Source organism: Nerophis lumbriciformis, linkage group LG11 (assembly GCF_033978685.3).
Source record: "Nerophis lumbriciformis linkage group LG11, RoL_Nlum_v2.1, whole genome shotgun sequence".
Lineage (NCBI taxonomy): Eukaryota > Metazoa > Chordata > Actinopteri > Syngnathiformes > Syngnathidae > Nerophis > Nerophis lumbriciformis.
The window spans coordinates 25,839,537-25,855,851 of NC_084558.2; the positions used below are offsets into that span (position 1 = coordinate 25,839,537).

Genomic DNA, 16,315 nt, shown 5'->3' on the forward strand with positions numbered 1-16,315 from the left:
TTGACCCAACTTGGCAAAGCAATTTGAATGTAGCACTGCTAGTCTGCATCATATCTAAACAGCGAACATTTATCCATGAAAATATGGAGAAGCTGCTGTAGCTCAATTTAATGTTGTTCTTGTTGAATACTTTTCTTAGGGTGTTGTCTTTGGGAAAGTGTTTGTCAATCAGATTGAGGAATTTGTGTCCAATGTTAGTTGAGACGTTTTTGCTGTATGGGGGGTTGTACCAGATGATGTCGTTTCGTTTTCTGTTCTTTTTTGGCTGGTTTCCTGGCGTGGGTTCATAGGTGAGGGTGAAATAGTATCCGCTTTCATCAAGGGCTTTTTGGTACGGGGGGGTTGCTTGGTCAAATTCAGCTTTGCTAGATGACAGCATCGATAGCCTTTTATTGATTCCGGTAGGTATTCTTTTCGTGGTGGTGGGTGGGTGGTTGCTGTCATGGTGCACGTATTGGAGTGTTGTGTTGGGTTTCGTGAATGGTTGGTAGCTGTTATTTCTCAGGTTGAAAGTGACGTCAAGGAAGTTGACGGTTTGCTTGTTGGCTTCAATCGTGATCCGTAGGCCGTTCTCTTTGAAAATTTGGCATATGCGCTTCTTGGTATTCTCGCTGCTCCTTGGCGAGGCGCGACACACTGCCAGTCCGTCATCATGGTAAATACCAAGGTTCAGATTGAGGCTAGCGAGCTGGGAGAGGAGGAAACTCCCAACGAGTTCACACGTTTGTGCTCCGTCATATATATATATATATATATATATATATATGTGTGTGTGTGTATATATACACACACACATATACAGTATATATATATATATATATATATAAACATATACAGTATATATATATATATATATATATATATATATATATATATATATATATATATATATATATATATGGGACGGCGTGGCGCAGTGGAAGAGTGGCCGTGCGCGACCCGAGGGTCCCTGGTTCAATCCCCACCTAGTACCAACCTCGTCATGTCCGTTGTGTCCTGAGCAAGACACTTCACCCTTGCTCCTGATGGGTGCTGGTTAGCGCCTTGCATGGCAGCTCCCTCCATCAGTGTGTGAATGTGTGTGTGAATGGGTAAATGTGGAAGTAGTGTCAAAGCGCTTTGAGTACCTTGAAGGTAGAAAAGCGCTATACAAGTACAACCCATGTATCATTTATTTATTTATATATATATATACAGCCTGACCCCTGGCCAAATTTATTTAACTTAATGTGGCCCCCGAGTCAAAAAGATTGGGGACCCCTGCTTTAAAGCAACAATTTGAGTTACAAGCATCTCCGCCATTAGTCGTAAAAAACACCCAAAGTATTTGGTCTTACTTGCTGGATTATCATATGGCTGGAGATCAACATAACTTTGTTTTCCAGCAATGGGAAGAAAAAAGCAGGTGATATTCATTTAATTACAGAATGAAATCATTAAAATAATAAGTCTTGACCCAACTTGGCAAAGCAATTTGAATGTAGCACTGCTAGTCTGCATCATATCTAAACAGCGAACATTTATCCATGAAAATATGGAGAAGCTGCTGATGGTGTGTTTGACGGCAAAGCAGCCGGAAGGATACACCGTATAAGTTCACTCTCTAAAGTAAATGCTGTACATTATTATTACATTACTTCATAAAGTAAATAGACTGTATATGTTATTTTGTATTGTTTTTTATACAATATTTTCTTATTCATAAAAGTCTTTCTTTTTAAAAGGCGTGTTAAATTTGCTGTTTTACAGGTCCAAGCACGGATTAAATTAATTCAAATGTATTTGAATGGACAACGATGTGTTTTAAATTAAGATCTACATAACATAATCAATATGTTATGTAATACGTGAGTTGAGGTGCTACTGTACAACTCATACTTACAGTAATGGAAATATCACATACAACATGTAAACACGCCCCCCAGGGTTTTTAAGCAGGATAGGTGACAGCAACAGATTACACGTTTATTGCAGGGTTGTCAAAAGTGCGGCCCTGGGGCCATTGACGGCCCGCAGCTAATTTTTAAAGACCCACGGCACATTGATCTATTGCCGAGACATGTTTGGTATTTCTTAATTGTTTATTTCTGTTTCAGCACCCTCGTTGGGTTTCTTAGTTGCCATGGGTGCTGATTTCCGTCACCTGCCTCTGATTAGTGGTTGGGACGCTCACTTGCTCCCGGTCACTAATCAGAAAGATATTTATTCCTGCCTCGCGCCATACTCTGCCTGACAGTCTTGCTCGCTCTTCGCGACATTGGTTCCTGTTTTCACCACGCTTTTGCATTATTTTTCCTAGTGTAAGACTTTCTCGCTGTTCGTCCTTGGTTTTTTGGCTCCACACTCGACGAGTGTCTGAGTTTTTGTACTTGTTTTCCTGCTTATTGGAATAAATCACCATCTCACCTGCACGCTGCTTCCGGACGTCCTTCTACATGATGGGGAAACGACCACCGCAAAACCATGCAACCCCGACGTAACAATACTATTACAAAAAATACTTGAGAATTTTAGTGGGATTTTTTTTTTAAAATGGTCATTGCTCAAAAAAAATAATATATATTCAAAATCAATGTTGTTATGAATTATTGACCTATTCAAGGCTCCAATTACTTTATATCAATAATCCACTGTTTAAAAAAATGTTGGGTTGAATATTTTGTGTGTTTACCATAAAAAACAGGGTTTTCTTTAACAAAAACGGCATAAAACATAAAAAACACATCTAACTTTACATCGACAGGGAGATTTGAAGTTAAAGGCCTACTGAAACCCACTACTACCGACCACGCAGTCTGATAGTTTATACATCAATGATGAAATCTTAACATTGCAACACATGCCAATACGGCCGGGTTAGCTTACTAAAGTGCAATTTTAAATTTCGCGCAAAATATCCTGCTGAAAACGTCTCGGTATGATGACGTCAGCGCGTGACGTCACGGATTGAAGAGGACATTTTGGGACAGCATGGTGGCCAGCTATTAAGTCGTCTGTTTTCATCGCAAAATTCCACAGTATTCTGGACATCTGTGTTGGTGAATCTTTTGCAATTTGTTCAATGAACAATGGAGACAGCAAAGAAGAAAGCTGTAGGTGGGAAGCGGTGTATTGCGGCCGACTGCAGCAACACAAACACAGCCGGTGTTTCATTGTTTACATTCCCGGAAGATGACAGTCAAGCTTTACCATTGGCCTGTTGAGAACTGGGACAACAGAGACTCTTACCAGGAGGACTTTGAGTTGGATGCACAGACGCGGTACCGTGAGTACGCATGCAGCTGCGGCTTCCAAACACTTGATCGCTTGCCCGTACGTGCGTGCCGCTATGTGCATGTCACGTACGTAACTTTGGGGACTTTGGGGAAATATATATGCTGTATGAACTTTGGGGAGGTGAACGGTACTTTGGGCTGTGGGATTGAGTGTGTTGTGCAGGTGTTTGAGTTGTATTGGCGGGTTATATGGAGGGAGGGGGGAGGTGTTTGTTATGCGGGATTAATTTGTGGCATATTAAATATAAGCCTGGTTGTGTTGTGGCTAATAGAGTATATATATATGTCTTGTGTTTATTTACTGTTTTAGTCATTCCCAGCTGAATATCAGGTCCCACCCGCCTCTCACAGCATCTTCCCTATCTGAATCGCTCCCACTGCCCTCTAATCCTTCACTCTCACTTTCCTCATCCCCGAATCTTTCATCCTCGCTCAAATTAATGGGGAAATCGTCGCTTTCTCGGTCCGAATCGCTCTCGCTGCTGGTGGCCATGATTGTAAACAATGTGCGGATGTGAGGAGCTCCACAACCTGTGACGTCACGCTACTCGTCTGCTACTTCTGGTAGAGGCAAGGCTTTTTTATCAGCGACCAAAAGTTGCGAACTTTATCGTCGATGTTCTCTACTAAATCCTTTCAGCAAAAATATGGCAATATCGCAAAATGATCAAGTATGACACATAGAATGGACCTGCTATCCCCGTTTAAATAAGAAAATCGAATTTCAGTAGGCCTTTAATCTAGAGATTCAAGCGTTGAAAAAGAACTACTTATTTTTTTTTATTTTAATGGCTGAGACCCTTCTGGGTCCCCGGGATCAAACTTGATGGGGGCTGCCCGAAAGATTAAAAAAAAATCTTTATATTGTATTGGTTTTGAAAAAAAAAAAGAAAAATACCAAAATAGCCCCAGCCTGTTTTCATTTTTCAGTGTGTGGCCCTCAGAGGAAAACGTTTGGACAGCCCTGTTTTATTGTCACTTTATTGCATTTCTGAGCAAAATAATGCTCATTTAGTCTGAGAAAGCAAGGAGTTCATTTCTTGTTGCAGAATGACGATGGACTGTATCGGGAGTTACACATGAAAAACTAACTCAAACCGTTGTGGGATTAGCAATGTTCTTTTTCTCACTAAACACTTTGCACATCAATGCAGGAAGCTTGCACAAACTCAATCTCTGTGAGATTTCCAAGTCGCTTCCAAAATGGCACCACTGCCAGCGAGAATAAACAGAAAAAGTCATTATTGAATTCCCTCGCTCGGCGGGGATCGTTACGACGTGCGTGGTTTCTGGCAAACTCTTCAAAAGTCACAACCCAGTTTTTACTTCTTTTGTTTTAATTTTGTGTATATGGACTTATTTTTCTGTTGTGTGGAATGAAGTTTCAGTCAGATAACTTGTTTCAATTAAAGGAGCCAACTTGGAAACTGGCAGCCGTTTTGATTGTGTGTTTGCCTTTGATTAGCAACCCGAGCGAGTTGTGTCACGTTTACCTTGGAACGTGATGTGGAACCCGGGCTTGTTTTGCGAGTAGTCGCTGTGGAAGAAGAAGCTGGTCTGGTGCGTGGTGCTGAACAGAGGCTTAGGGATGACGGGACCACTGAAGCGGTCGATGACCGAGCCCGTGTCCACGTTGCCGCTACGGATCTCCAGGTAGTCATGGATGGCCTCGGTGGAGAAGTTGACGAACTGGAGGTGAATGCCTGTGGAACAACTCAACAACTTCAGGCAATGAGATTTACTGCAAGCACAGACTGAGATACAGGACAATTTATTAGGCACACCTGCACTATGTAATGAGGCTTCAGGCTTCAAAGGATTACAGTAAACCCTCGCTTACAGTGGTAAGTTTATTTCTGCAAAATATAAACTGAATATATTCATATTTCCAGTATAAGAAACCTAAGTAAGTTCTTTTTAACTTTATGAGCGCCATTTAGACATGAAGTAACACCCACATAGTCAACTTTACACTAGTAAAGTCGGGACTAGATGCTGTCGGAGGTTGAGCCAATCAGTGGCCACGATAATGAAACATACGCTCTGATTGGTTTGGTCTACTCTAGTACTAATGTAGTATTGATATTTGTTGTTCATTTTGACACTTTCATCTTTGAAAATGCAAAAATTAGGGCCAAAAATATTCACAACATGCTTTGAAAAAAAAAGGGATGTAGTGAAGCTGCAAACTTCAAAGTAGGATGTGGCGACGGACGACGGTATTAGGAGGAAAATTATAATATTAGTCATAGAATTTGTGAAAAAAGGTAATCATGTACGAGACGATTATTTGCAAAGTACAAACAGTAAATAATGTCAGAAAAAACACAATTTCATGTGAAAGTGAGACAAAATTCAGAGCAAACTAGAAATATTACAAAGATACATTAGAGAAAAAAAAATAGTCATCACTTTATGTAAATAATAATTTAAAGTAAATAAGAATAAAGAATATTCTCAAAATAGCGAGGGAAAAAAGTGATGATTGAATGTGATTAAAAATATTGTTTTCAACATTTAAATGTATTATCAATTAAGAATATAGCGCATTTTCACATGAATATAGTTTTAAATATACATGTTAAGGAGTACAGATACTATATTAATAATTGAATACATCTAAATTTATAATATAGGAAGAAACTTATAAATATTCAGAGAAAAAAAAATGATGCACATATTGGTCATAATAAAATTATTATTATGCGTAAAATGGTAAACGTTTTAAAAGAATAACATCATGCTTTGGTGCGATATGAAGTCAATGTTGTATTATTTTAATAGCTCAAACATTAGCAGTCATATTTTGGGGTAAAATGAGATTACAAATTTTCTTGAAAAAAAATAGTTAGAAAAATAATTTGTAATATTGCAAAAAAAAAACTGTCAAAATAAATGTGGATTGTCGCACATGTACGAGGAAAGGTTAAACGTTGTATTTAACAAGAATAATGTTGTCATTCGGAGAAAATCAAGTCGCACATGTACGAGGAAAGGTTAAACATTGTATTTAACAAGAATAATGTTGTCATTCGGAGAAAATCAAGTCAAAGTGGTGTTTTATAAAAATAGTATTTTACTAAGAAAAAAGTGGAAAATGTTTTTTTTACCAAAGCCGACAGGTAAGTTGACACTCCATGTGCAGTCCAGTCCGCTCGGGTAGTTGCCGGGGTAACCAGGACTGAGAATGACACCGCTTACGTCCGTCAGGGCCCCCCCACACTGGGCTGGAGAGACGCAGGGAACACATAATGAGGCAAAAACACAACACACACACACACACACACACACACACACACACACACACACACACAGTTGGCCTGCTTAAAAAGTGGAGCTTTGGAGTGCCTTGGCATCATTTGTGAATAGCAAATCAAGTCTTAAATAGATTCACTATCACACTCTGCAAAAAAGCAGCGAGCGCAAGATCCAATTAATTTGCAACACAAGGTCAAAGATAAACATCCAATTTGGATGCATCAGTGGCAGCTCTTGGGCAAGAGCACTTATTTCCCTCCCACAGCCTTTAAAATTCACTCACACTCATGGTAGGTAATCAAGGCTCCTGTGCATTACTGCAGCATGAGGACTGCATTATTCATCAGATCAGTTTGGGGATGTGGACGGCCAACTGGAGAGGAGCGTAATTGTTTTGGCTTGACACAGGTGCGAACACGGCAACAAGCATGGAAAAGGGAGTGCAGGCATACGCTTGCAGGACACGACATCAGGTGGGAAATAGGACACAAATGAGTTGTTTATTGCACTTCTGGTTACATGCCAACACTCATTGTGGTACTTTATTGTTGTGCATGTGTTATGACAATGCCTTTAAATCTAATCCCATACAAGAAAAGTGTTGTAATATTATGAGAAGGACGTCATTATTTTATGTAAATAAAGTCATCAATGTGTAAAAAGTACACATTTTATGTGATTGAAGTCATATTCTTGTCGGAATAATATCACAATATGGAGAGACCTGAGAATTTTGCTGTGAATTGACAAGAACAAATGTCATACTTTCAGTCAAATTAGAAGAGCGAATATTACAAGAATAATTTGTAAAATTACGAGAAGAAAATTAAGATTGTATGTGATCTGAGTCGTAAATTTACAAAAACAAGATGCAATATTATTAAGAATATTTTATTATATGTGTTGAGTCAAAATATGATTATGTTGTGGTGCTAAAAAAAAATCGATCCACATTCAAATTGCGATTTTTGGTTATCTTGATCGACTCATAATTTTGAGAATTGATTAAAATAATAATAATAATTTGATGTGATATATATTTTTTTTCCTATAAATTTTTTATTTTATTTTTATTTTTTTACACAATTATCATTGATATCATTATTATTATTATTAATATTGTTTATTTTATAAATGTTTGGTTTCTCTTATTTTTAGTATTGTATTTGTATGCAAGTATCGTAAAGCTAGAATTGGGCTGAATTGGGGATGCTCGATTTTCTTTTATCAGATTAACATTCGGTAATTTTCTAACATAACATTTTTTTAAATACATTTTTTTAAATATGTTTTTAGTCCGATATTGCAGGTAAAAGTCATATCTCAGCATCCAAGAGGAGATTTTGTAACCTGTAACGTGCTTTGAAAAGAATGAATTATAATTTATAAACTAAATAATGTAGCACAAAAATCGTGTTAAAACGAGAATCGATTGTGAATCGAATCATCACCCCAAGGTTCAGTAATGAATCGAACTCTGAGTTGCCTGAAGATTCCTACTTCTGTTATTCTGAGATTTTACACAAACATATAATCATATTATTATTATTACGATAAAACGTTTAAATATTAAGAGAAAAAAAGATATACTTTAATGAGAAAGAACAATATTTTTACATTATAAAAGTCATACTTTTACAAGAAAAAAAAAGGTTGTGGTCCAAATTTGTATATGTAAACAAACTACGATGAGTTCAAGGATCGCTGAAGTTAGTAGGACAAAACGGTGATTGCCAAATCCTCTCATCAGTGAAACATGTATAACATAAACAGTGGGATTTCTAACAGGAAGGTTTGTGTGATGTTTGTTCTCCTACAGAAAATATATTAAAACAAAAATTTTTTTTCCGTCCTCTTTTTCCATTTTCACACATCTCTGAAATACTTAGGGCAATAACGGCATAACTTTACCACAATTTTTGCTTGAAATAATGGTCGTAAATATAGAATTCTGAAACAATGGATTTAAAAATCACGACCATACAGACGTGTAGTAGTAATTTGATGCAAATAAAGTCACAACATAAAAAAAAATAAATGCACATTTCTTTATTTGACTAATTTTACAATTAGAAAGTCACATTTTTTCAAGCAAATATATACTGTAAGCATTTTTTTAATATATAATGTATGGTATACTCAAGAGTTTAGGCATAACACAGTATTACGAGATAACGTGATTATTTTTAATTTAAAAAAATATGAGTTTACAAAAATAGTTTACCTTTATGAAAGTAAAGTTGTACAATTGTGATCATAAGTTTTTTTTTATAATCAAGTCGAGGAAAAAGTTAAATGCAAATGCAATACACATATTTAGAGACTAAAATTGATTTTCCACGAATGAGGTAGAACTATTTAGAGAATAAAGTTGAAATATTAGTTTTTTTTGTAAATATTACAAGGTGTGACTGTTACTTACCAAGACAGAGAGGTACCGGATAGTTCCATCTTCGCACTGGTCCAGGCATGCAGGTGATATGTGCGTTTCCCTACAAATACAAACAAATAAAAGTTTTATCAAAAACACTCACTTCCTCCTAATTAGTAACATTTATAATTTATCTTGGGAGTCATTGAGCACAGCGGCATTGTATGAAATGTTTGTAAAAAGAGCCAGCTTTCCCTCAGATTCACTCTTTTCCTACTTTTTCTCTTTGTGTGGAAAAAAAGAGCACACATGGCGCCACATCAGAGGAGCCACTTTTAACGACGACACATCTTTTCTTCTACATGCAGCACATTTGCATGCATTAAATGTAACAAGAGTGTGTGTGCTCGCCTGAAGAGAGTATCCTTGTTCGCAGGAGAACTGCACCACGTCGCCCACCATGAATCTGTCTCCTTGTCGGATGCCGTAGTTTGGAGTCTGGGGCTCCGGACACGACTCCAGACCTATAGCTGAGCAAAAAATAGTACATGTGTGGTTGCTGAGACAAATTACAAACACTATGATTATTGAAAAAATTAATTATTATTGGCATTTTGTTTTTAATTATAACAAATTGAACTTTGGAAACTCACAGAAAAAAAAAGGTTTTTAGTGCATATGCGTTCCATTATGCAATGAAATCACTGCTATATCAATCAAAAACGTCTTTTAAAATGTTATTTTAAAATGTAATTTACAAAAATAACAGCATGTTAATCTAATGAAAGACACTTTAACTTTAACATTAACCCAACCCCAGCTTTACAATATTTACGATATACATTTACAGAGCAATTGCAAATACATTAAAATACAATATTAAACCAAAACATGTTTGATAGCAACTTTATCAATAATAATTATTATATTATTAATAAAATATCAATAATAGTTGTTTAATATTTTAATCAAAACATTTATAAAAAAAAAAAAAAATAAAAAAAAAAATTAATTGATTCATGAAAACGATTAATCGATTAGGAACCAAACTGTAATATAATAACAATTAAAGTTAAAGTAAAATAAAAAACTAAAACGAATTTAAAATGAATAATAAAAAGCCTGATGTAAAAAGGTGTGCCTTTAAACTTTTTTTTTTTTTTAGAAATATATTGAAATAAATATATTTTGAATATATATATTTTGAATATATATATTTTGAATATATATATATATATATATATATATATATATATATATATATATATATATATATATATATATATATATATATATATATATATATATATATATATATATATATTTTGAATATATATATATATATATATATATATTTAAAAATGTTGGAAAAATAATTAAAAATATTTAACACTGGACAATTACATACACAAAACAAACAACAAATATTAAACAAACAAAACATACATATGGAGTTAAGTTCTATGCTTGAGAATCAACTAATGTTAAAAGACAAGGGCATTAATTAGTCCAAAAGTGATCAAATTGAATCACTGCTATTTATACTATTTAAAAAGTTTAAAATAAAAATTTTAAAAATCACCCCAAAATTAGGAATCAAATAATTTTTGTTTAATATATTAAGAAAAATACAGCTAAATATGTGAAATACAACACCGCTATCTGCTGTAGTAGTGACTCCCACCTCTGACCCTAATGCATGTTCTAACTGTGCATCACTCCCTTTTTACATGTGTACATATACAGTATGATATGTATAATAAATATGCTACCTGTGTATTCCAGGTGGAATCCAGCGGCTGAGACGCTGATGTCAGAGCTGAAGCTGAGATAGAGGTTGTTGGATGTGCTGTTTAGGAGGGGCGGGATGGTGGTGCCTGGAATCGCACACACACACACACACACACACACACACACACACACACACACACACACACACACACACACACACACACACACACACACACACACACACACACACACACACACACACACACACACGCACGCACATTGTCAAAGAGATGACCATCTAATCGCAAAGGCAACAACAACAAAGGCTTCACCCCAAACATCCATTTCCATCCTTTTCTCTCTTATTGCTGCCACTCTGGAAGAAGATGGAAGGGTTTTTTTTTTTGAGGGTGTGTGTTTCATTTGAAAGCAAAAATGTTGGCCTGACCTAGTTAGAGAGTGGCAAGGCAAGAGTACAAAGTCAGGAATAAAAAGAAGCCAAGCTGTCACAGTCGACTGTGTTTCTGCCTCAATGATGTTCTTTCATGTTAAGGAACGCTAACCTTCGCTAAGCTACTCATCTGTGCTAAATGTCAGCGCCGCGTATTTGTGTTAATGATATTCTAGAACCTGTTTGATGGGAACATGTGAGGGCAGCCCTGTTTGTCTTTCCTTTTTGTTGCTTTAGTGGCCAAAGTACATCAAAGTTTGCAATGATGGATGTGATTGACTGCTTATATCGAAGGCCATTCATTAGCTTTCCCATTCCAGAAGAAACTGTGTTCATTATAATGACACACTATTAAAAAAATATAGATTTTCTCCCCGTAATGAATGATGAATAATTAACAGATGAATGACAGTACTCATGAATATGTTTCCTGTGCTGTATTAAGTTTGTGGTGCTACATTATTTATCTTTTGCAGTGTGCATGTATGAATTTCCAACAACTAAACATTTGATTGAATATTCATACCACATGATTAAAAAAAAACCCGCATTACAAAGGGAATGCATATTTTCTTTGTGGTCTAATTGCATGATGCGATGCTATCATATGTTTTTCCAGGAATCTTACGTAAACAAGTTTGCCCGTGCCTTCTTACCAGAATAGCTGCCCAGCCTGGGCGCGTGGTTGTCCGCTCCATCGTAGAAGTCCAAAGAGTCCCAGTTGTGCTCCGTAGCAAAACTCACCACTTGAACCTGAAATGTGTCCAAAGTCAACAGTTATTGTTCCTTTCTTGGAACATTCAGTCATTTCTATTTAATGTAATTGATCATTAGTTTAAAAGATTATTCCTAATTATATTTGATAGCTTAATTACAACTAATTCTACTTCAAAAGATCAATAATTGGCATCCCCTGGTGTCTCAATCAACACTAGTTGGCTTTTTCCGTGTTGCGTATTCAATATAGTCATCTTTTACAGGCCAAAAGTTTGGACACACCTTCTCATTCAATGCGTTGTCTTTATTTTCATGACTATTTACATTGCAGATTGTCACTGAAGGCATCAAAACTATGAATGAACACATGTGGAGTTATGTACTTAACAAAAAAAGGTGAAATAACTGAAAACATGTTTTGTATTCTAGTTTCTTCAAAATAGCCTCACTTTGCTCTGATTACTTTTTCGCACACTCTTGGCATTCTCTCGGTGAGCTTCAAGAGGTAGTCACCGGAAATGGTTTTCACTTCACACGTGTGCTTGAAGCTCATCGAGAGAATGCCACGAGTGTGCAAAGCAGTATTTAGAGCAAAAGGTGGCTATTTTGAAGAAACTAGAATATTAGACTTAGACTTAGACAAACTTTAATGATCCACAAGGGAAATTGTTCAACACAGTAGCTCAGTTACAATGATGGAAAGTGTAAGGATGGAAAGGACAATGCAGGTATAAATAGACTAATATAGCGATAAAAAAACTATCATATGTACAAATATATATGTACATAATATGTGTACAGAATAATATACATACAGATATATTATATTATGTCCATAACATATATACAATATAAAACTTGTTTTCAGTTATTTCACCTTTTTTTGTTAAGTACATAACTCCACATGTGTTCATTCATAGTTTTGATGCCTTCGGTGACAATCTACAATGTAAATAGTCATGAAAATAAAGAAAACCCATTGAATGAGGAGAAAATGTGTCCAAACTGTTGGCCTGTACTGTATGTGTGTGTCCTATAAATACAAATGTTTTTTCTGTATGAGTATGTATTAAAACTCAAACTATATTCTCACATTTCTACAGAAATTAAGTCATAATCATGTTTATCAATGTATGATGCTGGAATATTCCAAGAAAAAAATATGAATATAATGTGAATACAGTCATAACATTTACAATAACAACATCAAAACCTTATGCTAACTAATGTACAATAATAAAGTGAGGATTTCATAATAATAGAGTTAATATTACAAGTATAAAGTCATAATTTCACACACAAATTGGAATAAAGTTGTGATGTTACAACAAAAAAAGATGAAATATTATTATATGAATATATTTATTATACTTATTTTAATACATTGTTATTGTTTTGTGCTGTGGAAAGTTGTAATCTTAGAAGAAAACAAATCTGAAGTAGAAAATTGTGCGATTAACATTTAAGAACAACTATTTCGCAATCAAATCAAAACATTACGATAAAACATTTCTCCCAATTGTATGCGCTGTTGAAAATTTTAAAGATAACTTGCGGCACTAAAATAGAGTCGTGAATAAAGTCAGGATTTCATGATATTTGAGTTTCATTTTACACACAATGTTTTATGTAAATATAGTCATTATGTTACAAGTAAACATTTGACATACATGTATTTCTATTTTATTGTCAGTATTTAATGTAAGTGGTGTAATTTTACTTGAATCAAGTTTGAATATTTCAAAAATATATTTTTAATATCTGAAAAATTCTGCTAAAAATGGTATAATCAGACTCATAAATAAAAAAAAATTCGGAAATATTATTAGAAAAAGTCAGAAGTTGTATTGTACGTGAATAGTCGTTAATGGAAAAAAAATCTGGATTTCATTAAAAATGTAGTCTCGTTAGAAGTCTTCATTTTATGAGAGTAAATACATTAAAACATGGGAAACATTTCTAAATTCAAATAAAACAATTATTTTACAAAAAGTCAACTAGCGTGTTGGAGTAGATTTGTTGTTCGCAAGTGAGACTCCTACTGGCCTGGAGGTGTAATTACACCCTACACTGCTACACAAACAGGAAATGATCTCATACTCGTATCATTGTTATTATCTTTGTCTGAAAGCGCAATCGGCCATTATCTCTTAGCATTAGATACTATCAGCTACGCTATCAGGATGCTCTCGCACTCTCCAACCATCCATTTGTCATCCTAATAATACCTTATCTTCCCGTCCTGATGTGCCGCTTGCTCAGCTTTTAAGTCAATGACACAAAAGGTCAGGTGATAGAACTGTTTACCTGTATGCCAGCACCTTCTGGAACTGAGACCTTCCACACGCAGTTCTGGTTGTTGTCATACGGTTCCGGGTATCCGGGCGACAGGATGGTGCCGTGACGAGAGGTTAGCGCACCGCCGCAGGGAACTGAAAGGCGCAATGTTAGCATGGAAAAGGTAAGGTAAAGTAAGTTAAAGGATGTAGTTACCGATGCATGTCGGTAGGCTGTCGTTCCATTGCGCCAGGTTGTCCGGCACACTCTCGCATCGTATGGCAGCGGAACCGTGCAGGACGTAACCCGGGTTGCACTCGAACTGCACCAGCGAGCCCACTGCGAAGTCGTTGCCCAGGCGACGACCAAAGCGCGGCTCAGGCACGGAGCTGCACTGTGTGGAGCTGGTCCGAGGCACGGCTGCGTAAACAAAAGACATGACTTTTCATTGATCCCATAATCTAATGTGATGAGATTTGCTGCTTTTTGACAGGCTGACCTTGGTAGACAAAGTGGAAGCCTTTGGCGGTCTCTGGCCCGACTGTCATGAACTTAACGGTGATCTGATTTCCTGAACTGAGAGGGAGCGACTCCCCTGGAAGGAAAGCGAGCCAGAGGATAAAATTTCATTTATTTCAGATGTCCCGCCACGTTTTTTCATCCATCAGCGTACTAATCCATCAATCCTTACCGGAGTGTGAGCCCGAGAGAGATGACAGCAGCGTGCTCTGCTGAGTGGGGCCGTCGTAGATCTCCACCACGTCGTTTAGAGACGTCTGGAAGAGCACAAACTGACCGAAGAGGACTGGGGACAAGGACGAACCATAAAAAAAAGACAGGTTAATCGCGTTACTCCATGTTAGCGTCTGCATTCAGCTTCAAATCCTATTAGAAATAACTATATAAAGCATGTCATCCCCCGAGCTAGCATAGCACAACACATGTTTGTTAGCAAATGCTACACGGTATCCGACTCTTGTCTTTGAAGAGGGTTCAAAAACTTGGGCATTTTAATAATTTTGCTCGCAAGATATGAGGCTAACAAAGTTATGTCGCAGACAAAAAAAAACTGGTTAATTTAGAGTAGGGTTCTCAGCCACCCCTTGAACGACAGAATCATCCCGTATTTAGAAACATGTAGCTGAAAAGGTACTTCGTCCCATATTACAGTGAGAATCAAAAATAGTTCTATTGACAACAGTTTGCCACAGGCTACACCGCGGCTCCTAGCTAGCTAGCTAGAGTTATCCACCTACTGTAGCGTCTGGTTTTCTGACTCCAAATGACTTTTTAACGCGGTAACTTTTTGCCTTTTGAAAAAAGGAACAATGGGATTAGCTCGGTCTAACCACCAATGGTGCGTTCCATTTACATAGGAAGTTGGAAGTCGGAGCTGGAAACGACGTCACAGCCGAGTTGTGAGCGTTCCAGTTACAAAATCGGAAATCGAGATGGCCACATCAGAGGCCACATCCACGGAAGCTATTTTTGCGCTTGCCTCTGAATACAAACAACGTATATATATATATATATATATATATATATATATATATATATATATATATATATATATATATATATATAACTTATAAAATATGCACTCTTTCTACAACCTTCAAACACGGTGGATGAAGAGAAAACAATGTGGAACGTATAAAACACATTAAATGAATTTAGTTTACGCTCCAGTAACGTTACCATATATAAACGTTCAACAATACATCGTAAATGGCTGATTTAGTGCAACAAAAATGAATCAGAAGGCTATTAAAGAAGCGCAGATCCTTGTTTACACTCTACAGACATCTTCGAAACCAACTCAGGAGTGGTGAGAATGCTCCGACTTGGAAAGTCGGAAATGCCACCTCGAAGGGCATTCCAGTTGAAATTTTGACTAGAAACTTGGGACTACCTAGTACAAATAGAACGCACCACAAAGTGTGCCATATTTATTTTTCAGGGGGTTGCAACCATAAATGAGGTTAACACCTTCTGTCTTTATTTTGCTCATTTTGCTCGCTAACTCACTAACTAAAAATAAATCTGATTAACTCGTTTAATCTGTTTTTACTGTATTTTGCTGGCAAGAGGCTTCAGCTCATTTTAGCACTAGCAGTGCCACTAGTGTTTAAACTAGATTAATGTGAGATCTCTCTAATGACTTTGTATTAACTAATTTTCTTCTTTACGATCATCATCGAGCTTTAGCACTAGCAATGTCACAAGCGATCTAAA

General features: G+C 36.4%; 1 protein-coding gene across 6 annotated transcripts in view; it reads right to left on the bottom strand.

The window, feature by feature from the left end:
- The window catches only part of csmd3b (CUB and Sushi multiple domains 3b), an 877,422-nt gene that overhangs the window by 134,498 nt on the left and 726,609 nt on the right, over window positions 1-16,315 (bottom strand). For all 6 annotated transcript variants that reach the window (XM_061966990.2, XM_072914110.1, XM_061966991.2 and 3 more), the window contains 10 exons: window positions 14,772-14,885; window positions 14,580-14,675; window positions 14,297-14,500; window positions 14,111-14,235; window positions 11,743-11,839; window positions 10,677-10,781; window positions 9,316-9,434; window positions 8,956-9,025; window positions 6,386-6,502; window positions 4,769-4,978 (listed from right to left, as the gene is read on the bottom strand). In XM_061966990.2, the coding sequence (XP_061822974.1) occupies window positions 4,769-4,978; window positions 6,386-6,502; window positions 8,956-9,025; window positions 9,316-9,434; window positions 10,677-10,781; window positions 11,743-11,839; window positions 14,111-14,235; window positions 14,297-14,500; window positions 14,580-14,675; window positions 14,772-14,885 (1,257 nt within the window). The remainder of the gene's footprint in view (window positions 1-4,768; window positions 4,979-6,385; window positions 6,503-8,955; window positions 9,026-9,315; window positions 9,435-10,676; window positions 10,782-11,742; window positions 11,840-14,110; window positions 14,236-14,296; window positions 14,501-14,579; window positions 14,676-14,771; window positions 14,886-16,315) is intronic.